Source organism: Ctenocephalides felis, unplaced genomic scaffold (genome assembly GCF_003426905.1).
Source record: "Ctenocephalides felis isolate EL2017-DRISC unplaced genomic scaffold, ASM342690v1 CF-g0.4_SCAFFOLD_01886, whole genome shotgun sequence".
NCBI classification, from domain to species: domain Eukaryota; kingdom Metazoa; phylum Arthropoda; class Insecta; order Siphonaptera; family Pulicidae; genus Ctenocephalides; species Ctenocephalides felis.
The window spans coordinates 179,951,736-179,978,319 of NW_020538040.1; the positions used below are offsets into that span (position 1 = coordinate 179,951,736).

At 30.7% G+C, this 26,584-nt stretch overlaps 1 protein-coding gene across 1 annotated transcript in view; it reads left to right on the plus strand.

Annotated features, from left to right (window-relative positions):
* Nucleotides 1–26,584, plus strand: part of LOC113377593 (GATA-binding factor 2-like) — a 315,883-nt gene that overhangs the window by 167,160 nt on the left and 122,139 nt on the right. The window contains exon 3 of the mRNA XM_026617961.1: nucleotides 24,813–25,398. Within this exon, the coding sequence (XP_026473746.1) occupies nucleotides 25,191–25,398 (208 nt within the window). The 5' untranslated portion in view covers nucleotides 24,813–25,190. The remainder of the gene's footprint in view (nucleotides 1–24,812; nucleotides 25,399–26,584) is intronic.

Below are 26,584 nucleotides of genomic sequence, written 5' to 3' on the forward strand. Positions count from 1 at the left end.
TTAAGACAAGCAGAAAGTTCTTTGAATCAATTGAATCGGACGCTTAGTTCTCTCAAAAACTGCCATTTTTTGTACATTTAGCTCTGTATCTCCGAAATGGCTGGGCCTGCCTTTGCAAAAAACTAATAACCCCTTCTCCCAATCATTACTAATTGAATGTTTTTTAGATCATTCAAATCGGATGCTCCGTTCACTCAAAAACTCGATTTCTATTTTCTGCACTCTTTGCTCCGTATCTCCGAAACGGCTGGACCTGCCTTCGCCAAAAATTAATCAGCTCTTTTCCCTATCAATAGGAATCGAATGTTTTTTAAACCATTCAAATCGGTTGATCCGTACGCCCGAAAACGTGGACGAAAATTTGTATCCATACATACATACACACACACACACACACACACACACACATCCATTTTTTCTGAAGTATGCCAAAACGTTCAGAAACCTTCAAAACGTCGAGAAATGTAAAAATTTTCAATTCCGATTTTCGGCCCATTACAATAACTTACCCTACGGGAAGTTAAAAAGCAATTTTACAATGGATAAATTAAATAAATAGTTATTACAACTCTGCTGATGAATATTTCTGACGAAATACAAGACCAAGGTTATATACAGTGTTGTGCAATGTACCCATAAAATTCATATTTTACGTTTGTTGGATAATGTAGCTATTATTTCGTAAAATTCCTTTAAAATTAAAAATAAGATATTGGACTTGTTTCCCCCCTGGCCGTCCCATTTTACCACGTCTGTGGGGTAAAAAGGACCAGATGACAAATTTTTGAAACACAGCAAAAAATGCATTTTTACAATGATGAATAAGCTGGGAGTTTTACTGAATATTGTTAGGTAGTTGTTTGTTTGATATGTGTTATTTGTTGTGATATAATTGGTTTAGTTTTCACAATATAAATGATCAAACTCAAGAATAGAACGCTTAATTTGTTTATTACTATATCAATTCATTGATAGAGCAAAAATATTTTTTTGTTCAGGAATCCTAAGATATGACTTGTATGTAAAATAACATTAAAATCAATAAGGCATTATTATATATTATCAAAAAGGCGTTTATTTTGATCAGCACTTTTGTTTTATGAGAAGTATAAGACGTTTCACTTTTTAATGTTTTCTATTAAAAATATTTTTTAAGAAAAGGTAAAATTTCAAAGTAAAAAGCAAAAGGGATGATATATTTCTATCTGAAAGGATGATTCCCTACACGCGCGTACGCAGATGTAGGTAGAATATTTCTATGAAAGAATCCCTTGTGGAATACCTGCGAGAGGGTTGATTTATTCAAAGAAAGACCATTAATTTAACAATTCCTGTTACTCTGAATTTTTTATTAATTATTTGTTGTGACACCTCCAATAATTTAGTGAGCTTTTTTCGGACAATATAATATATATAGAACGACATAATAAATATCACACGGCGAGAGAGAGACTATTTACTATTTACGTTGCTGAGTTATTTTACGCATTATAACTGGGACATTATGATATATTAGTATTCAATATTGAACACATATATCTGATATTCGTGTGCATTAAAAACGTAATTCACGTGCGATTTGTGGCAATGCATTGGATATAAAGTGACGATAAAATAATAAATAATGTATGAAATTAAATTGGTTATATTCCATAATGGAATATTTAAACCGCATCACGGCGGTAATATGAATACTATTCGAATTATAAAATGTCGCGTTAGCAATGGACATGTTCAATTATAATTTGAACTGAATAGATATGCAATTGTTTTTTCTCTAAATCGAAATAATGGATAAATTTATCATATTTATATGCATATATATATATATATATATATATATATATATATATATAAATTATTTTAATAGACTACATATTTACATTCATTGAAATAATATTCATATTATTAGCCTCGATGCTTAGCGAGCTTGCTTATGGGTGGGGTGGAAAAGATCAACTGAACTTTTTACCCTGGCAAAGGTGTGAACAATAAAAAATAGTAAATAAAAAAGTAAATTAAGTTGACAAAATCATTTTCACATTTAGATAAATAGTTATTCCAACAATGCTAGCAATTATTTTTGACGACATACCAGATCAAGGTTAGGGGTCGTCCATTAATCACGTGAGGGAGTTTTTAAGGATTTTTAGACCCCCGCTCCCCCTTGGTGATATTTGGTGATATTCAAAATTAAAATTAAAATATTCTGACATATGTGTATACCTATTATATACATTTTCAAAATCAATTTTGTTATCGAGTGGATTAGGATTGAAATTATTTTTATTTTTTATTTTTTTTTTTTTAAATTGAATATTATTTTTTTATTTAAATATTTTACCATAATTAATATTGTTCTGGTACTGATAAATGAAACCATGACTCGATTTATTTTGATTACCAATAAATGATTAAATTAAGAAACTAGTGGTGTATGGCATCGTGCCTTATGGCAAATTACTGATACTTTCCGTACCGTAATTTCTATTTTCTGCACTATTTGCTCCGTATCTCCAAAACGGCTGGACCCGCCTTTACCAGAAACTAATCAGCATATCTCCCTATCAATAGGAATTGAATGTTTTTTGAACCATTGAAATCGGTTGATCCGTCCACCCGAAACCGTGAACGAAAATTTGAATCCATACATACTTACACACACATTCATTTTCCTGAGGTATTCCAAAATGTTCAGAAACTTTCGAAACGTGGAAAAATGTAAAAATTTTCAATTTAGATTTTTGGACGATTACAATAACTTACCCTACGGGAAGTTAATAAAAAATGTTCTTAGGATCTAGCATTACCTTGATAGAAATTTGCTTTCACTTATTTATTTGTATAAATCATACATTGACAATGCTTGATAATCGAGCATAACATTAATAAAAACACGAATTTCTTTAAAAATTTATTCTAAAATCCATTCATTAGAATAAAAATTATGTTTACATATGTTATATTAAATATATAATATATATGCAAAATTGCTGTCAGGGATATAGTAGCAGTATATCTCCTCTGATTTGTGATAAACAAGGAATCTATTATAAGTAATCCTTTCCAATAATTGCACATTTAGCGCAATCTAGGCAAATCCTTCGCCGTCGCAAGGCGTAAGGCGCAAGGCGTTTCGAACTGCACGAGGCATAATAATAAAGGATAAGTGCGTGCCGATGTTGTTGTGGTGCCTAATGCCTAATGCTTATTTGCATGATTATCAGAAAATATCGTAAGATCGGTAGCGGCTTCTCGGAATCCTGGCAGATGCTCCAATTACCTCTCGGTCGTGGGCATGGGCACTCGCCGTAAGCTGCGGAGAGCGCCGTGCTCTAATTTAAGGATTAAAGGACACTGGCACCCACTCGATAACACAATAGGAATGTGTTTCTGTTTACTGTGATTTGCATTAGTCGCTCCCGTTATTTTTTGGCTCGGGAAAAGGATTCGAATCGCATTATCCCTAGTGTTAGAAATATTGAGGCAAAAGATCGATATTGAGTACTTGAAAAAGTATCTAATCAAAATATCGATCCCAAAAAAATATCGTGGCGAAAGTATCGATAGTACTCAATATCGAGTTTTGAGTACTTTTCATAAAAATCATTCATAAGTGCGAGAAAGATCTAAAACTCATTAAATATCATATCACAATATTAGAATGAATTCTATTGCTTGTATCTGATGTGTTAAATCAGAATTATTTTCAATATTGTAAAATTTTAACAGTAATTTTTCAATACTAATTTCAAATTCTATAATTTTTCAAAGAAAAAGACAAGTTATAATAGTTGAGTATTTTTAATTAAAACGATATAATAGTCTGATACTATATTCCAAAAGCAATACATTTTAAGTATTTTTAAGTACAATAATATTTTTAATATTTTTAAGTAAAATAATATCTTATAATTGTTGAATATTTTTATATGAATAATTTTAGCGAGCATGCAATTTTAAAAAGCCGTTACATATTTACATAAAAGTGCAATATGATAAGCTCTTTGGAAAGCTATAAACATTCAGTTTAATACGGTCAAGATATATTATCTTCGACACTTGTAGAGAAACATCCCTTCGGAGCGATGGGATTTAAAGTTCAAATGGTTCCGAGAAACTCAAACCCATATGTTTGTATGTTAATATTCAAAAATTTTAAAACATGAGTATTTTGCGTAACAAAGAATCGAAATATAATTGTTTCAAATAAAAATACTCATCCATTTTAGTATATTAGTATTTTGCGTAAAATAGAATCGAAATATAATTATTTCAAATAATAATACTCATTCATTTCAATATATTAGTATTTTGCGTACAATTGCCACAAGAACCAAATTAATTTATTATTTTCTAAAAGTTTTGCCTACTGTACTAAAGAAAGTATTCTTTCGTTTTGTTGTGATTCATTCAGAAAGGGTCAGTTGAAATCCGATTCCTAAAATGTGTTCATAATGTGCACAAACTGAAGACGAGACAGGTTTAAGATTCACAAAAAAAATATTGCTTTTCTGTTCTTTTTTTAAATTGTTTATTCAATTTTTAATTTACAAATACTTTATTTCAACTTACAAATCACATACTTTTAGGAAGAAAAATAATAATGCATTGAAATCGATGAGTATTATAATTTGAAATAATTATATTTCGATTCTTTTTTACGCAAAATACTAATATACTGAAATGGATGAGTATTTTTATTTGAAATAATTATATTTCGATTCTTTTTTACACAAAATACTAATATACTGAAATGGATGAGTATTAATATTTGAAATAATCATACTTTGATTGTTGAATATGTTTTTATAAAACTTTTTGGTAACATTTTGGGTTTTTGAGCAATAAATTCTGAGACTAATGACCTTTTGTGATCATTTTTTTACATTTCTTTGAACAATTATGACCACCTAGAGAGACTATTGCTTTGCATTTGGCAATGAGTGGGGTTAAGAGTTGGTCGATGAGTGGTGTTCATAGATTACGCTGTCGATTCTTTTTGAGTAGTATCGACGAAAAAGATGGATATTGGCAAATAGATCGAGCTAAAAAATCGATAGCAAAAGTACTCACTATCGACCGCAAAGTATCGATATTTACTCAGTACTCGATATTTCGTTCTAACACTAATTATGTCCCGAACGGGCATCGCCGTCCCTGTCTCGTTTTCGTTCTGTTCTGTTTTTTATCACTCGGCCATTGTCTTCGCACGGCTTTGTTTTGGCTCGCCCGGGAATGTTTCTGCACTTCTGGATCGAATTTTATGAATCATGGGCGTTTACGTGTAACGCATAAGCCGGAGTAATTGCGATGCTCTTTTTTACCTCACGACTATGAGCTGATGTGCTCAACACGGCCTCTACGACGTTATATTCTAATCTGTAGCATTTGCAGCCCATTGTTGAGGTTATTTTTGTCTTATCGACGATCGAAGATCATTATCTGCGTATCATTTGCATTCTATTGTTGAACCAAGATTTTTGGTGAGTTTTCAGGGTAAACATTTTGTTGTTGTTTATTTTTGCTATTTGTGAAGAATAAAGTCTATATAATTATAGGCGTGTTACTATTCAAACTAAAACTTTCTAGGCTTAATTAAAATACTTGAAAATAAAAATAGTTTAAAAATTTTGTTATATGCTAAGTTTATGCCCTTATTCATTTTGCATTATTTCAAGCTTATTTATAGCAAGTTTACTAGAATACATAAGTTGATACAAAAACCAAATGAAAATAATCTACATTATTTTAATTATATATACAAGATGTCCAAATACTCAAGCTGAAACGGGATTATAGTAACTACCATGAGCTATTAAGTGCAACCTAGAGCTTTGGTAAAATTACTACTATTTTTAGTTGTTTTAACTAATTTTGTTTATTTAAACTTTGTAACCATAATCGTGAGTACGGGATCGTTCAAGTATTACGTAAGCAGATTTATTACAATTATTTACCCCCCCCATCCCCCTTGTCAGCAAAAGTAAGCAAAGCAAAGTAAACATTTTGCAATTAATGTAAAAAAATAAAAATACTACCTATGACGTAATCATCATCCAGACTCCCCTGCCCCCCCATGTTAACCCAAAATAAGCAAATTAACAACCCCCCCCCCCCCCGTCCCCCTATAGTGCTTACGTAATACTTGAACGGCCCCTGACATTTTTAAGACCACAATAAAAAACTTTAACACAATTGCCCAAGTTTTCAAGAATTAAGACTTGTCGAACTATAAATTAAAGATTTTCCAAATTGGTCAACTTTTACTGTGTGTTGGCAAGTTTCACCAAAAGATGGCGCATTTTATCAGGACTGTAAAATCTTAAAATACTTTACAATATTATGATAAAAAAATCGAAAAAAATAAAAATCTAAAAGGAACACGATTTTTCTAGTACATTTTATTTACGATATATATTAAGCAGTAATCAGAACTATGTGTTCTATAAGCTGTTATGATTATTATAGAAATTTATATAGATTATAGAATTGTAGATTATAATAGATATATTTCTACTGGTGATGTGAATAAAATTGCAACAATGCTAATTTTCCTAAATACTAGATCTCTAACGTCAAGTGAGAATCTGATATCGCTACTGCCTGATATCAAGTACAGTTATATCTCTTTTTATAGTTGTGAAATAAACATTTTTATTGAACAAATGTCATATCTTATGCATCCAAAACATTTGGAATAAAATTGTATACACATATAATTATCTACTAGTTCAACAATTTTGAGCATAATCCAAATAAATGGTATATTTTTATCGCATTCAGATCTTATTATTTTTATTCATAAATAAAAATCTCGATTTTAAATCAATTAAACATGTTATCGCATAAATAAATTATCCCATAACATTTCGTAATTAATACAAACGGCTCTAAAGTATAATATCAAGATATATACAATCCATATAGATAGATCTTAAAATGAGACTGTCTGCCTTGCCTTGCCTTCCCTGTATAGTAATACTCCTTCGCGTATATTGTTGTGTATAGTATTCCCTGGTATAACATTACAACAAGTTGGGGGTTTTGATCAAACTTGATAAGGTTGTATTTTCAGTGTGTTGGGGTAGATATGATTTTTGTCGTTCCATCCCTTATCTTAAACGCACAGATTGAGTTAGGAATCCCACACCAGAATTCGACTCTTACGAAATTCTCTGTTGCCTTCTGAAGCTCGGCGGTTGTCTATAGGTGAGAAAGTGACGGGAGGAAATGTGTACGCATCGTTTGGAAGAATTTATATACCTATACACACAGATATATATATATATATATATATATTCTATAATAATGTAATAAAATATTACATAGATACTAAATCGTCTTCGATTTAGTATGGAATTATATGAACGTTATTTGAAGTCAAAACTATTTAGAGGATATTGAAAAAGAACACAGAAAATTGAAGAAAATAAATTAGACCTATACAATTAAAGTTGAAAAATATTACAGAGGGTTGAAGTCCAAAGATGTTTAGTGATTATTAATGAAATTTATATTGAAAGAACACTGGATTAAACCTGTAAAGCGTGTCTGCTTTAAATTATAATTTTTATTAATCACAAGAATGAATGAATGAAATCTATAGATCAAAACCAAATGAGCTACATCACAACACACAACAGATACCAAACAAACAACTATCGAACTATGTTCAGAGTTAATTCCTAATTATAGAAATTTGTGTTTTTACTATTTTTCTAAAATTTGTCTTTTATCACTTTTTACCCCGAAGTGAAATGGGATAGCCAGAGGGAAAACAGATCCAACGTCTTTTAGAGATTGTATAAAATAATAGCTATTTCATTGTATAAAACCTCTGGTATTTTGACAATTGGAATAACTATTTATCTAATTTATCTCTGCAAAATAGCTTTTTTCAACTCAATTTAATTTTGTATTTCATATTTTTTATTTACGCTTTCGCCAGAGTATAGGTTTAGTTGGGCCTTTCATGGGTTGTCACCACCCACATGTATGCTATAAAAGAGGATGTATGCGGTTAAACCATGTGTTAAATCTTATTTCAATTTACTAATACATCTTATAAAACTCTTAAATAACGTATACTTAAAATATTATTAAGGTTTCATAAACTTAACAACAGTGCTCACAACGACAAAAAACTAGCAAAAAAAATTAGTTGGGAAAAATTTTCAAACTTGGCTGTTTATCTCCTGATAGCAAATTTAAAGCGATGGCTAACACATCTTTTCCCCCGACTTTCAAATATTGTTGTTAAAAATTCCTAACTTCACTTGTTTTTGAGATATGGGTGGTTGACCATTTTTCCCGCGGATTTGTTAAGCCCTGCTCTACTCTATACAAAATGCGATATTTGACGCTGAGCTTTACAATATTTATAATTATTGGTAATATGTATTTTGTTTATTCCATTTTTTTTATTTCTTATCTTTATTTACTTGACTTTCACTTGTCTCGTTTTCCTCAAATCAAACATTTCGATCTACGCTGGTCCATTCGGTCCGCGCACCAAGAACTATTTTCCTATCCCCTTGAAAATCGCGATGGCAACTGATATGGAACATATTTCACTCATATTTCGTCATCCCTTAAATTAAATTACGATTCCGATAACTGCATTGTCCGCTGCACAATTACACATGAGCGGTTCGCCCCACGGTGAAGCGGGTTTGTTATAGAACGGCGGCTTCGGGGTTTGAGAGGAACGACGTTTAAGCGAATAACTTATGGGGATGTTACATGGAGGGTTTCATTTCCTCGACCGACGGTTTAACTCATTACGAGTTAGCTACTGCTGACACCCAGCGCCCTTCGACTTGACGGGTTCCCTTCTCGGTCGAATCGGGAGCTTAAACTCGGCCGACTTACGTGGAACGCGTAAATTCTTCAGATTTTTAAATTTTAAGCTAAGATTTTTTTATATAGAGTAGAGCGGGTTTTGAAGGTCAGCGGGTAAAAAGGTCTACCACCAATGTCGCGAAAACCAGTGAAGTTACGAATGTTTCAACGACATGGCCACAATTTTACAAAACATCTAGGTTGCACTTAAAAACTCATAATTTCCAAACAACTTGAGAATTTTTTTTTCTAAATTTTTCAATAATATTAGAAACGCTTGTAGACTAACTTTGTCACCATCAGTGTAATTTGTAAATGATATTATATACTATTGTGTATTGTTATTGTGTTATTGTGTATTAATTTGTTTTGTTACAATTGCATCAGGTCGAGCACGTGAAACTCGCTACACAAGTATTTCGATCGGCGGTATCCGTGAATGTTGTAAATATTTCATAAACGATCTTAAGAAGCGATATTAAATATTTTTTATAATATGTAGTTGCGTTTTCGCGGAACATGGCATTAACCATTAACGGGTCCGATACGATCCGATACTTGTACCTCCACGCTGCGCCTTGTGTGTATATGACTCTAAGTTCGGTCTGTGGTTCTCTAAAGGCAATATTTTTATGAAATTATATATATATATATATATGTATATATATATATATAATAAACTTATTTTAACTCTCCGAAGAAAAAGGTTAATTTTCGCCAGAAAATCCGAATAGCAATTTTTGGCTTTTTATCGACGTTTTCTCAAACACAGCTGAAACTATTTTAAGTATCTTAAGAATTTGCAGAGTAGTGCAAAAATTTTTGTCAACGTCTCGCAAAAAATATCTACCGATTTTTAACATTCAAACATATTTTGGGAATTGTGCTGATTAGTATTTCTCAAAACTGATATAAATATTAAAAATAGAGATTGTTATAAAAAGAGAGTTCCTAGTCTTGTGCAATATTTTAAATAATGTTTTGCAAATAACTAACATGTTTCAAAAATTATTACAAAGTTAAATATTATTCTGCAATAATTTCTCACATTTTTCTCTACAACATCTCGATATCCTTATAAATCGCTCATAAATTATATATTGATTACGTCGATTATATGCACATGTCAGGAATATCATGCGACTTGCTTTAACACGAAATGCCACTCACACGTAGTTAATATCTTGTTTCAGATATACACAATTTAGTGTCCCATATAAACGGTCAAACATTTTCTGATACATTAAGAGCTACAGTGTACTTACATTTTTTCAAAAATATTATTACTATTTTTATTACAATTCTAGATACAAAATATGTTGTTATACTTCATAATCAGCCAACCAGTGAATAAATGTCAAAATTTATCAAATTTTCAATATTCTGTATTTATATTCTGAAATCTTTCTATCTAGAAGCTGACATGAGCTGAACATTATTATCTCTTCACCTCTCTTAAGCTAGCAAGACCAAATTAGCAAAATCGATTTGGACCTGTTGTATTATTTAGTACATATTTTGTACTTATTTGTACCACAAAAAAAAATTGTACTACGTGCCGTTTTAAAAAAACATGTTGCGCTGCTAGCTTCAATATTAAGCTAGCAAGACAACTTTATCATTTTTTTAGAATTTTTATCCAAATTAACTTGGTTTTAGTTTCAATTAAGTTGCAAATCAAAATTTTATAGCAAAAGTAGCTGGTTTAAAAAAAATGGCCTTGCAATTTAAATCTAGATTTTGAAATATATTTTGATATAAAATAGTAAATTATTAAAAATTATTGATATTAAAGTTGATGTACTTTATATAGTATAATAGACTAATATGTCTAACAGTGCGAGTTTTTAACATGTTATCCGCCATATCAGTCATATGTGTCTGACGCTAAGTAGTTGAGCATGAGTTATGTCTGACATATATGTCTGTTGTAACTGATGCCCGACGAAAACGATATATTTGCAGTTTGTTCCGAAAGCTTGGCCTCTCAGAAACCTGAAAATTTTTTGGCTTACATATAATACTGACACGGTTTGTTGAAGACAAAAAATAATAATATGGGGACATGTCGGTCATGTATGTGTGACATAAAAAATGTTTCTCAAAAAAAAATTTTTTTTTGTTAAATATCTTTCTTTGATACATTTTGAACTAAATTATCTAATAAAGTTACCATGGCTATGTGAAATATTATTTGGGACTTTTGAAGATAAATTTAACAGAGGGATGCAAGTTTTGTATGATCATTATGTATCGTATATGCTAAAATTTTATTCCTTGTATGGGTTTAAGGATCTCAGCGTCTAACTAAATACATAGCGCGTCAGTTCGCGCATTCGGCGTGTCTTATCGCGCGATCTACCGCGGGGGAAATAACAAACGCGTCAAGGATATGCTAAGTGCCAGCGCGGCGCGGAGTCGATCCGAAAGCCGATTCAAAAATTACAACTTCAAGCCGAGCCGTCCACCCCGTCGCTCGGAGACTTCGACACGCCCCGGCATCGCGTCACTTTGCTGCGTTTATGGTCGAGAAACGATCAAGAATTAAAAATAATCTAGTTGGTAATAGAACGAGTGGAAGGAATCGTACTACTCAATTTTCGTTGAATTTCCAAGAAATCATCAATAATGGTCAAATTCTCGGATGAAATAAAAATATGGCAATACTATGTTACGGGTTTATCTTCATATGAGTTGGTAGTAAGGGTTGATAATAGCACGAGTGCAAAGAATCGCACATGTAAATTTTCTGTAAATCTCCATGATTTCATGATTAATTTTAGAACTAGTGGTGCTCATGACATCATGCCTTGAGACAAAATGCTGGAAGCTTCCGTATCGTAATTCATATTTTTAACAGATAAATTTATTTTAGAATTTTGAAATTTTAGAAAAATCTAAGAACAGCACCGGAATCATAGAAATTCTTCTTGTTATTAACATCTCTATAAAATATCTAATAATTTGATGTTCATATTCTAATTATCATTTTTGAACGCCAAATGGCAGTTTTTTTAACTTCTTTCCCAAAAATTTAATCAATTCGTCATTCCAATCAATACAAGAGAAATGTTTTTTGAATCATTCAAATCGGACACTCCGATAACACGAGTGCAAAGAATCGCACTTCTAAATTTTCTGTAAATCTCCATGATTTCATGATTAATTTTAAAACTAGTGGTGCATGACATTATCGTGCATTGAAACAAAATGCTGGAAGCTTCAGTATTCATATTTTTAAACGATAAATTTATTTTAGAATTTTGAAAATTAAAAAAAATCTAGGTACAGCACCCGAATCATAGAATTTCTTCTTGTTATTAACATCGCTATAAAATATCTAATAATTTGATGTTCATATGTCTAACGATCATTTTTTAACGTCAGTTTTTTTTAACTTTTTCCTTTCCAAAAATTTAATCAATTTGTCATTCCAATCAATACAAGAGAAATGTTTTTTGAATCATTCAAATCGGACGCTCTGTTCTCTCAAAAACGGCAAATTTAACACTTTTGCTTTGTATCTCCAAAATGGCTTGATATTTCTTTTACCAAAACTAATTAGCACGTCCCCTGTCAATACGAATCGAATGTTTTTTGAATCATTCAAATCGATTGATCCGTGCCTCGAAAATCATAGACGAAAAATTGTATCCGACACATACACACATACATTCATTTTTTCTGATGTATGCCAAAATGTTCAGAAGCCTTTGAAACTTAAAAAATTTTATTTTATATTTTTTGAGATTACTGTAACTTTTACCATACGAAAAGTTAATAATCAAAACTTGCATTACGATACGTCTTTGATAATTTAATTGACTTATCATCAAATCGTACCTCAAGATATAAATTTTACAATAATATTTAACAATCAATCTGAAATAATGGAAATGCCAACAAAGAAAATGTTCTTATCCAATACTGAAACTCGAGTAAAAGTTTCCGTACACTCATTGCAACTGTCAGACATTGTCGTCGAAAGTTTGAACTCAATCTAAAATGCTGAGAAACTTTGATTGAAAGACTTTGTGTGGATTATTTGCTTTAGCATGGAAATTCATAACTTGATTAACTTATAATAATTGTTATAAGTTTGTAAGTTTGCCATGGAGCATTTTGGCTTATGTATAAAATTATATGTTACTCTAACGTTTGATTGAAGTCGAATTCTTGATATATGGGGTAGAATGAGGCTTATATAAAAAGCTGCTGAATCCAATTTAAAAATAACAATACTTCTTATAAAACAATTGAACTTAAATTATATTCAGAAATTATAAACTAGTTAAAAAAGCTCAAAACCAAAAACGAACTTATCTCAAAAACAAGTAGAGTATAGAATTTTTCAGCGTTACTTTTTTAAAGTAGAAGGTAAATAATATATAACCAGTCATCACCTTAATTTTTGCGTCGCTTTCAGGAGATAAATGCCCCGTACAAAAAAAATTTCTTTTGTTTTTGATTTTGATGTTTTTTATTTAGTTTATAATTCCTGAATATAATTTTCAAGTCCAATTGTTTTATAAGAAGTATTGTCATTTTTAATTTGGATTTAGCAGTATTTTTTCTATAACCTCTATATAAGCTTGCATGTGAGTGGAACAAATAGGACCGACTAAATTTTCACACTGGTAAAGGTGCAAGCAATAACAACATAGTAAATAAAAATGAACAGGCCAAAAAGCAATTTTACAAGAGAAATTAAATTAATGGTTTTTCCAACTCTGTTGATGAATTTTTCTGACGAAATACCAGATCAAGTTTATATACTGTGTGAATCTTGAATTGGTTGAATAATGTAGCTAAAATTAATATCAAGACATTTGACTGTGCTGTTTTTTTTACCCCGTCTATGGGGCAAGAAGAAACAGGTGACAAATGTTAGAGTAAATTAAAAAATCATATTATTATAGTTGGGAATTCACTTGGAATTTTACTAGACAAAGTTCCACAGTTGTTTGTTTGATACGTGTCACGTGTTGTGATGTAGTTAATTCAGTTTAGACAGTATAATTACTTAAAGTCAAATTGGGCCTTTGAACCCCGCCCTATCCTATAAGTTTTTTCTTCACTTTCATGTTTTTTCTTAACCTGATGTCATTATGAATACAATAAATATTTGTAGTGAATTGAATACTTACCGGTTGCATTTATATTTCAAAAATCTCCAATACGTTGCCGCCGATAATGTTTGCTAAGCAGAATGACGCGATATCCAGGCGATCAGTCAGCGAGTATGTCGCGCGACATCGAACAATGACGAAATCACGTAATGATATTCAAATCGAAAATGAAAACCGAACGTGATAATTTTAAAGCACCTCCCCATCTCGACATAAAAACATCACGACTTTAATATAATACAATAAATGCGAACAATAGCATGGACGAGCGGAGAAGATCATGAAAATAAAAAACGCGCGGCACACAGATAAAAGATAAAATATTATATATATATTAAAAATTAATTCCCGTTACGGACCGAGACGTAGAAGAAAAGTTTTTCCTTAAATCCATACTAATTATTTCAGAGCACGTGTCAGCCATTTTTGTTTTATTAAAAAAGTCGTTAAGACAGTCTTTACCGCCCCGTCTCGCTCGGACGCGGGCGTCTTCCGCGCCCGTGTAAATACTGTCTCCCGCCGCAAAATTCAAATATTTATGGAATAAAAGTTTGAAATTTGAATTCAGAACACAAAAGTCCCATAATAAATCGCCGGAGGGGTTTCGCGCGATAAGAGTGAAATATCGTCGGATTTTCTGTGCTGCCCCCGAGCTCGCGGTGGTTGCTCGGAGGCTTTATTAGAGTGCACATCGGCCGCTTGGGAAACGAACGCTCTACTCTATACTACGACGCGATTTACTTTATTCGTAACGCGCGCTCATTGCCATTGCCGCACACGACAATTGCTTGTTTTGCTGCGCGACGCAATATCACTATCTAATGAATAAAAACACTATTTTTCTAGCTTTGAAGCGACACGAACACGAAACGACTCGGCTGGTTATTTCACAGGTAAACATCGTTATTAGCAATTATCTAGTCTGGCTGACCAGAGAAAATGTAACTACATTCGAAGCGAAAATATCATGCTACAAAAACTAAAAATACTTCACAATCAATTTATTTTGAATATCGGATAAATAGAACCTAAATTGATGTTATATTTAACTACCCGTTGTGTAAGTTAAAGTAATCGCAAAAAATCGAAAATGAATTTTTTTTTCATATTTTCTACCTTAAGCATCAAAATATGAAATGGGTTCCTAAAAATTTTGGAATATCTTAGAAAAAAATGATGAATGTGTGCGTGTGCGGATACTATTCTTTGACCCAAGATTTCGAGAGCAGGAATTAACTGATTTGATTGATTCGTATTAAGTGGGAGACGTGCTGATTAGTTTTGGCAGAGGCAGGTCTAGCCGTTTCGACGATACGGGACAAAAAGTGCAAAAAGTTTTTGAGAGCACGGAGCGTTCAATTTGTATGATGTATATAACATTTTACTTGTGTTACGGAATGAAAAGTTGATCATATTTTTTTAGAAGGCGGTTCCAGCACTTTAGGAGATCCAATGAAAAAAATGTCAGATATGAGTACAAAAAGACTTCTATCAAATATTCACTTTCGAATACATATCATCAAGTACTGATTTTGAAACATAGCTGAATATTATGAGATTTTTCTAAAACGATACGAAAAAAGTATTTTACTCCTAGTGGCGGATCGAAGAATTGATTGAGTTTTTGGGAATGCTGATACAATTTATGAGATCTCCAGTAAAAAATGTTAAAAAATGATCATTTGGCGGCCAAAAATGATCATTAGACTTATGCACATCAAATTATCAGATATTTTAAAGAGATTTTACCAATAAGTACAAATTTTGTTTACGTTTCTATGGGTTTTGTACCATGTTTTATAATGTTTCCACATTTAGTCTCTAAAGCATCCATGAAGCGCAAATGCTTTAAAAAAATTTCAAAATTTTCTGTAAGATTCAAAAAATTTCAAAATTATCAAAAATGTTAGAAAACAACAAAATTTTCACAAAATCATTTTTTTTTTAATTTTTAAAAAAGCTTTAAAGCTTATTAAAATTTTAAATTACGGTACGGAAAATTCTATCGATTTGCCCTAAGGCACGACGTCATGTTCCATAAAGTTATAAATAAGGCTGATGAAGACAAGAGATCATAGACCAAATAAACATAGTTATTACAGCGTTATTAGCATTTAATCTAAGCCTGGTTGTCCAGAGAAAATATAACATTCAAAGTCATCATCATGTTGTTAACATTGGAAACTCTACACAATTTCAATTTTAAAAAATAGATTTTAAATTGGAGTTATATTTATAAATAAACTCCCCGATGAAGATAAGATAAGATAAACAAAATACACAAAATATTTAGTCATTTCTTACACAAAAACCATTTTCAAACCCATTGATCTTATGGCCTACCTAATACCACCATCGAAGATCATGTCAAAAATCAATCATATTCTAAAGGAATAAATCAGCATTTTTTGGTGGAACACCTGTGTAATCCATGTTTTCCTTAGGGACAATTCGACAATAAAGTAAGATTTGTATATAAAATTCCGAATTCGTCTCCAAAATTCGATACACTTAGATTATTTGCCGCGTCATATGATGACACATGAGTAAGCGCATATACAATACAATACCGCGACTCAGACGAGCACTTGCACAAGCATATAGAATCTTATCGTTTTTGACACAAGAACAATTCCATCGAGAATAATTCCCGGAAAATATCCCGGAGCTTCTGACCGGGGGATACGTGAGAGTATTCTGACGCACTGGGACTCGAGATCGAGCATTACGTAATTCCAAGTTTTTCTAAAATAATTCCCTGAGAATAAAAGAACATAATTATAAAACTATATTAAAAAAAAATCTCATGGTGTTTGGCATTGTGCAAATTGCTGAAACTATTCGTATCGCAGTTTTTTTCGAAAATTTTGAGAAAATTAGATTTTTTGGAGAATTTTAAAATTTTTTTAATATTTTTAAAATGATCGATATTTTTGTCAGATTTGAAAATTTTTAATTTTTTTTTTAAGGCTATAATTTGAAATTTTTAGATTAATCGACTTTTTTGAAAAATTTGAAGTTTTTTTTAAAAAAATTGAAAAATTTTAATACAGTGTAATTTTTGAAACCTATGCAAGTCGATTGATTAATACTGTCGATAATGTCCAGAGGTTTTGTACCAAATCTTGGTACAGAACCCATGAAAATGAAAACAAATATTTTGCTTATTATAAAATTTCTATAAAACATCTGGTAATTTGATGTTCATATGTCTAAAAATCATTTTTGACCGCCAAATCGCATTTTTTATCTTTTCTTCCTGGATCTCCAAAACCGCTGGACCTTCCTTCTTAATCTAATCAATTTTCCATACTGTCAACACAAGTAAAATGGTTTTTGAATCATTTAAATCAGACACCCTATTCTCATAAAACTGAATTACCATTTTTTGCACTTTTTGTCCCGTGTCTTCGATACGGCTGAACTTGTCTTTATAAAAAACTAAACAGCCCGTTTTCCGATCAATACAAATCGAATTTTTTTTGAATCCTTCAAATCGGTTGACGAAATCGTCGACAAAAAATTGTATCCGCATATACATACGCACGAGCACATACACATACACATAAACACATAAATTTTTTCTAATGTATGCCAAAATGTTGAAACCTTTAAAATGTAGAGATATGCAAAAAAATTATTTTCGATTATTTTGCGATTATTATAACTTACCCTATAGGAAGTAAATAATTTTTTAAACATTTGTATTTTGTTCGATTGGTTAATTAATGCAAAATATTTAATAAAACCTTGTTGGTTCTGTGCATATGATGAATTTAGATATAAAAACATTTTATTTGATTTTTACATATTGTTATGTCGTCGTACTAAAATGATTTATAATATTTAATATATGTAAAAATATTTCTAATTTACTTTTATATAGAAATTTATCGTACTAAAAATTTACTAAAATAGTAACAAAAACTTTATATTATATTATACTTTGAACCCTACGATGGAACGATATTTTTTATCTAATGAGATACAAATCAATCACAATTTCATATAGTTTCAGGCTGCAAATAATATAATTAAATTACTCGTCCTTATTACAATGTTATCTCTGTTTATTATTGAAAAAAATACGTATCCAAATATAGTCGACTATCTAATTAATTTCCGATAATCTGTTCTAGTCGCAGATAAGACTGATCGCTCAATTTGACACTATATCGGATAGAGATAAATCATATTGCCTAAAATGAGTCTATAACAATCGCGTATATATTTATTCATGGTGGCCGGTTTGATATATGGCAGAACCCTTTTCAGAACTGATACATATCACTTATTTTGGTACGGATAGAAAAAAAATATTCGTCAGATATGAGAACATAAAGAATTCTATCAAATATTTACTTGCGGATACATATCATATCAAACAAAACACATTTCGTATAGTGCAATAATAATAAAGGGAAAGCAGTCAAGTACTGATTTTAAAATATAGATGAATATTATGAGGGTGTTCTTAAATATTGCTTAATTACGTCCTAATTGATTTGATCAATCTGTCTATGTAGCTACACAAATTTTTTTAATATTCGGATAAGGTTTGAAAATTTTATATTGATGTTTTTTTGTTAAAAACTTTGGTTAGAGTGCGGACTATCTTAAAGTTAATATTAAGAACTAAAACTTTCAGAGAATTGTTTTTTATCAATTTGTAAGCATTTGAGCCTCTGGGAGGAAAGAAATTCGAAAATATCCATATTAAGGACTACCCTAATATATATATATATATATATATATATATATATATATATATATATATATATAGTAGCGCCATAAATTAAATATTTTTTTAAGTACATTTAAATTCAAGTCACATTAAAGAGATTTATGTTTCATGACTATGTTTTAGTGCTGAAAATTCGGTATAGCTAACTATGAATATACATAGGTAGCTGACCAAGTTCGTGATTTTATGGCATTTATTAAACAACGGCTCGTATGATACATAGTTGTGAATAATACATTATAACAACTTAGGCGTTATAGTCGTAGCCGCGTGCTCTCTATATCGATCGCTTTCACAAAGCAGGCCGTTCAGTTATCTGACCAAACTGTCAAACGATCAGATTCAAGTTCTAATATATAAAAAAACCAAAAATGAAAATTTTTTATATATCTTTACGTTTCTAAGGTTTCTGAACATTTTGGCAAACCCTAGAAAAGATTGATGTATGTGTGTGTGTGTGCGGATACAAATTTTCATCGACGATTTCGGAAGCACGGATCAACCGATTTGAATGATTTAAAAAACATTCGATTCCTATTATTACGATTGCTTTGAAAAAAAAGTTCAAAATTTTCATAAAACTTCAAAATATAAAAAAATCAAGTTTTTCAAGTTATTTTTTTCAAAAATTTCAAAATTTTCAAAATTCTCATTTTTTTCAGTTTTCAAAAAAATTTAAAGCTTTTTTAATAATTACTTTTAACGGGAAGCAATTTGCCTTAAGTTAAGAAACGATGGCCTGCACCACTAGTTAAAATAATGTTTATACACCTACTATAATCTTCAACATTTTCAAGTATATATGCTGACAAAGTCATCACAATATGCCTGTATTTCTTATTTTATTAGGCTTCTGAATTATATTTATATTTTTATTCATAAATTTTGTTGTTAACAAATTTTATTGTTTTTGCATATACACGTGTAGCATGATTTAATGATTTAGTTAAGCAGATAGTATCAAGAAACATGAGTTATAAATTATATTAGATAGAGAAAATTGTAGATCATATAACTTTGTTCTTAATATATGCCCGCATAAATTAATGTAACTTTTGCATTAGTAGTATATGCATGCGTTTATAATAGTGCATTAAAGTATTTATAGTATGATAGATTTAGATCTATTTTTATCTACGTAATTTTGAGAGTAACAGTATTGGTGAAGTATAGGGTAGGGCGGAGCACAAAGGTCCAATTCGACTTTGAGTAATTATACTGTCTAAACCAAAATAACTAAAACACTACAAATAACACCTGTTTAACAAATAAGTATCGAACCATGTTCAATAATATTTCGAATTAATTTCTGATTATAAAAATGTTTTCCTAAAATTTATAACCGGTCCTTTTTTAACTAATAGGCTGGGTAGCTCATTACACATTTTTGACCTCTTCTTTAAAATAGTTTGGATAAAAAATTCTAAATTTTAATTATTTTTGTTATAATGATGTGTACTTTTTCACCCTCGGACCTTCATGCCCCGATCCACCCTATGTGATAAAAATAAATATTAATTATAATTATAATAATTAATTCGAGAATTATTTATAAGCCAAACGCGATAAAGACGTACAAAGAATGGAAGTCGATTACTTATAAAGGTATGTTAAAAGATGAGAAGGTGTAAGAAGCAAGAAATAAAAACATGAATCGCGACACAAACAGCGAGTATCACGATTTGATTAGTGTAATTACAAGACAGATCCGTACAAACGCGATCATGGTCCATGCATTGCGCCCGGTATTGCAGTAGTGTGGAGGCAGTAACAATCGTTAGCGATGCTGTGGGCGTCTACCTAGGCGTGGTCGTCCGCCATTTTATAAAAAGGCTGTGTTTTGTTTAAGCTTATCTGATGCGATTGGACGAGTATAATGTACGGCGACCGCACTAAAATGCGGCAATAGATACGCCGCGTATTCGTACGCAAAACTCGCGAGCGGCGGCCGGTACGACGATACGGCGGTACGGCGGTATGCTTTTCCTGCAGTGCCAAGCCATCGAACAATCCGTTTTACAGGTACGTCATAAGGTGCAACTTGAGGAAGTCGGCTGTATGATGTACGGCTCGTCGTGACGACCCTAGGCGCTTTTACAAACCGACCCGTACGATCCGAATCGCAAGACGAGAATGCAAAATGTCCCCTCCGCGTTGTACATAGACGACTGCCTGTTCTCGGGAACAAGACGCGCTATTCTGCGGTCTGTGCGTCGCGCGTTTAGTGATCGTACAACGTACGACACAAAAACCCACGGTTAGACCCCAGGAGCACCGCCCATACGCTCGACGCTTAGACTCCGCCCAATCTCGCCGGAGCTTTCGCAAGTCGTCCAATAGCGCGAGGTACGCGAGCCGAGCGACGAGCCGAACGCGTAGCCGAACCTACCCGAGCGCGTCCACGAGCTACGCGACCTGAGCTTTCGTCCGGAGAACTTAGCGCGCCGAGTTTCAGTTACGGGCTATCGCCTATCCGCGCAGTATCGTAGTGTCGCTGCGCGCAACGCAGACGCATCCCATCGCTAATTTAACCGATTGCGTTTTCGTTATCGCCATTGTCGTAAACGTGACCGCGCGAGTGACCGGTGATTTTTTATTAAGTTACGTGTTATCATTGGTTTTATTTGTTATTGTGTGTTTAACATTTGTGATCTCGGCAACTATTTGCCGTTTGGTGTGTGCACATTTTGAACACAAAGTGTCATCAGGATTTTTAACGTGTGATGTGTTGTGCTTTTAAAAGAGATTTGCGCAACAAGGTGGGTTTTGTTTTATGACACGTGCGGTGTATTTTTGTTAGTGTTTTTTAATCATACGTGTGCGCTTCGGAGTTCGCTGTTCTTTGTAAAAATAATGCAACAAATGGCACAAGAAAGCGACCCGAACTTCATCATGTCTGGATTTTATTTCATACATAACGTTTGTGAATTTGAAGAAAATTTATACAATTTATTGCTTAGAAAATATTAATACCAACCAAACAAACTAAAACTTTTAATTTTCTAGTATTCGCAACTTTTAACCCTTAACGTTTGAGCATCGTCTTACTCGCATCATTGTAAATATTTTAAAATAATCGCGAACACGCGGCATGACGTGACAAGAAGAATTTTGGGCTTTATATAATTTTTAATGTAGTTAGAAAATAAATTTTAATATTGCTCAATAAGCAATATTAGACGGACTCCAATCTACTCAAATCTAATAGTGATATTAATTATCCAACTTCTCTAGCTTTAAAAATGAAGCACTTAATTACTTAAAAATTCTTCGACCGTTAAAGGTTTAATGTTATTAAATAAATTTTACCTATTTAAAAATGCTCTACCAAAACAAAATTCCAAATTTCGTTTCTGATAATCAGCACGAAATCATAAAGTAAAAATAAAATACTTGAAATTTGGATACGAGGTGCGACTTATTCTCTTATCGTCGTGTTTGCTGTCCAAAACGTTATTAAAGATTTACAATTGAGATATCAAATATTTCAATTTTTGTCAATCGATAAGATTAATAATTTAATGTTTGACGTGAACACTTTTTTATATGTTCATAATTTATAATTACACAAGTGTTGGTAATGTTATCGCGATTTATAAAGAACAAAATTTAAAATGACAAGATTAGATTAGGAATGATGATTTCAGATTTTTTTATCTTCATTTGATTTGAGAAATAAGTTTTTTCTAATAATATAGTAGTAAAAATCATTAAAATTGTTAAGCAAAATTTTATTACCAATATTCATGAAATTACTAATATTTGTGGTATTATATTACGCTAAAATCATATATGAAACTAGTTACTAAATTTGCAATAACATCCCATACAATAACAAAATTTTTCTCTATAAAGCTTTTTAGTCTAATGAGCTTTAGGATTTCGGAGTAGTAATCTTTAATAATTTTTAATAATTCTTGCCGATATATAAAATTTTATCAAACAATAGATTTAAACTTACATTTTAATATAACTTGAGTTTGTATAAATTAAATTTTTCTAGTTCAAAAGTCACTAAATTTATACGAAACAAAAAATATTGTTCAAATTAAGTTCACTAAATTTATTCATGATAATTGCTTAACTTTTATACTTTATTTGTTCTATATACTATTTTTTATTTATTAATATTTTAAAACAAATGAATAAAAATAAATTAAATAAAAGTAAATTCACTAATATCTAAAAACAAATAATATTTTATTGTTTTTTTCACTTTTATGTATAAATGACTTCATTTTAGATTTCTGATATAAATACAAAATACTTATTGAATTATTTTTTTTTAATATCATAAATAAAAATTTAATATAAAAATAAAACATTCAATATATAAATAAAAATATAAATTAAATAAGTTGATACATTTTTTGGTTGTATTTTTCATTATTTTCACTATAAATCTCATTTTGTAAAGTTATGTAAAATTCATGTAGTATAAATAAAAAATAACTTGAAATGCGTTATATTAAAAAAATATTTTTAATTACATAAAATATTTATATATGAATTATTAAATATTTGTACTTGATTTGGAAAAAGCTAATCGTTATTTTATTCATTATTTAATTAATTCCTTATTTTGTTTATTTACATAATCATCACACAGGTCATGTTGTAATTATTGATAATGTTAATCCGAGTTCAGTAGTAGATTTCATTATCAATTATATTTATAGACTCAAAATTGACAGCAGGAATTAAGCGGATATTTTCTAGATAATGCTTTCTAAACATTGAAATTACCTAAAAAAAATATATTGAAAAGTAGTTTGTTGTAGTTTATGAAATATTGTAGTTTTATAATTATAAAAATGTCTTCCGCAAAATTTTGAATTAAACATGATTATATTATATATTATATATAATTAAATTATATAATTTTAAAAGAAAGTGTACTTGAATTTGAAAATACCCTATTTTTTCATTAGATGGATTTAATCCAATATTTAGTTAAATAATAATTTATTTAATCTTCAAATAAATAAAACTGCTTAAGCAATGCTAGTTTAAAAAATTATGTTTGATTCTTGTAGTTATATTGTGAGAAACTACTAAGGTCACCCGAATCATATTTAAATGAATTAACCAAACGATTTAGAGTAAAAAGTTTAAAAAATGTGTTTTTCTTTGGAGATAAACTCTCCAAAGCCATGAAATCTAACACATAATTTAAAAGGATAATATTTATACTGATTGACTTTATAAATTTATACCATACATCATTCAATAAGTCCGTATGACCATTTATATTTGAATAGTTGTAGTTGAATTTCGAATTTTAGTAATTCCATACTAAAGTAATACTAAAATATAAAAATACTATAGTCATCATTTCGATTGGTTATATGAATATGTCATACATCACTCAATAAGTCCGTAGGATTATTTACATTTAAATAATTGTACTTGAAAAGCGAATTTTAGTAATTCCATACTAAAGTAATACTATTATAAAAAATACTAACATCAACATTTCGATTGATTGTATAAATATATCATACATCACTCAATAAGTCCGTATGATTATTTATATTTGGATATTGAAATTCTGATAAATTCTCAGTTGAAATGTGGACTTCAGTATTTTTTTATTCTAGTATTACTTTAGTGTAAAAATACTAAAATTTGCATTTTAACTACGAATTATTCAAAATTTCAATATCCAAATAGAAATATTCATATGGACTTATTGAGAGATGATAAAGTTCTTATGGTTCAAATTTCAAAAATAATAATAATAATAATAACTACACTAGTGTGAATTATGTTGAATTTACATTAAAACTATGTATTAAAACGCACGTGCAATATTTTAATGTTTATTCAACTATATTGTGACTTTTGAATTTTTATAAATATAATACAGAATTATATTTATCTTGTATATGCTCTAAATATTCTAAGACCTAACCTTTTGCAATATTTTTCATGCATCTTATTACCCATATCAAAATACATTACATTTACTTATTTTATCAATATTTTTTATTCGATAACAGATTTTTGATAAATCATTCATAACGAGTTCATGAATTTCTACTGATAAAGTAATTTGTATCATATATATCAAAAATATCTGTCTTTTCTTTCAGATCGGTGTATACGACTCGCGGGTCCGCTGCGCGTCGGCTCAATTCTTATCAGAAAGAATTCGGCAGAGTGGTTCGTCGATCCAAAAAATTTACCGTCAGATACCAGTGGCAATCGCTTTCTAAACGGACGATCACAGATGCCTGCTGATGATACATCATCTTAACAATTACCCAAAAATATCAAGCCGTGATCAATTAAACTATCAGCGCAATGGATGTGCACATAAAGTAGTTCCGTCGCGTTCCAACTCGATTTTCGCAACAATCGAGCTATATATGATTGCAGATATACGTATGTTTTAGACTGCTGTATCATTCTGTGTGTTGAAAAGAGAGTACTGTTTGTTAAAAGTCTGATAGAGAATTATTTTCTACAAAATGGATATGAGCACCGACGCATCGGTGCCGCGGTGGTACGAGAGTCCGCGGTTGCCTCAGAGCCATCAAGGAGGCGTTGGGTCGCAAGGTATCGAAAACGGAGTCCACGAACCGGTGTCCGAACACATGGGCGCGTTCTATCACGCCCTTGAAGGGGGCCACCGGAGATACTACCATCAGCAGATGCACTCCTATACGACGGCACACAGTGAGTTTTCCAGTATGTCATCTGAATTTATCAATTTTTTGCAGACGCTGCATTCATGTTCCGATTCGACCTAGGTACCGATTCTATAACGTTCATCAGTTAGGGATAATGCTAGTTGACTATTCACGTGAAAATAATCAGATTGTGACTAAAAAGTCACATAATTAAATATTACCAAAAAATATTCAAATAAGATTTTGTGTTTTCAATTTGAATATACATGGTTATAATTACTGTTTTTTTTTTTCTCTTAAACGACGGCAGACAGTGAGTTTTTCTGTATGTCATCTGTTTTTATCAATTTTTCATAGACACTGCATAAATGTTTTGATTCGGCCTAGGTACTGATTTTACAACAAAAAATAGTTTCATCGTTCAGGGCATGGGGATAAACATAGAACAAATTTCATTTACCCTGTTTTAGTGTTTTCCGTACTTCACAGAGGGTCTACTGCGCCCAAATCCATCAGTCTTTTTAAAGAACTGATTATTTTACTTAAAATACACGTACTTTAAACGTTTAATCTTTTTTTCTTATATAGTTTTGAAAACATACTTTTGATTTAGGTGAAAATATGCACTCTATATTTAACTTAAAATCTAGAGTGCTAAAAATATTCAAATTGAAGTAATGCAAAGCGGCCGTGTTTGCAATATGTTTATACTTTTAGTCGTATACGTTTAGAGTTAACGTTAGTTGTGATAAACCACGGGAAAATAATCAGCTCATTTATTTATTTATATATACTTTTATATTCATGGGTCTAATCTATAAATATTATTTAAATCATTCGTCGAGCTTATTCCATAAGTAACTGAAATCATTTTAAAATATACATACAATAAACGTGTACTACTATTTACGAAAGTAAATATTTTATCGTTCAAATATAATGTTTATCATCAAGCTCTACATAATAAAATTTATTCTATTTCCAGTCAAGCCTAAATATTATTATTTAAACGATTATAATTGATGAATTGATTGAAAATATCATTAAAATAATTTTAATATTAATAAAATAAATAAATAAAATTTCTGGTTGTACAAAAAATTAAATGGTGAGGCTACATAGATAACTATTAGACGGAAAATTGTTGGTGAAATTGAATTAAAAAAGTTCTGCAAGATCATAAAAGGCAAATTTAAAAATAAAGTTAACCCTCTATGGGCGCGCATACTTTC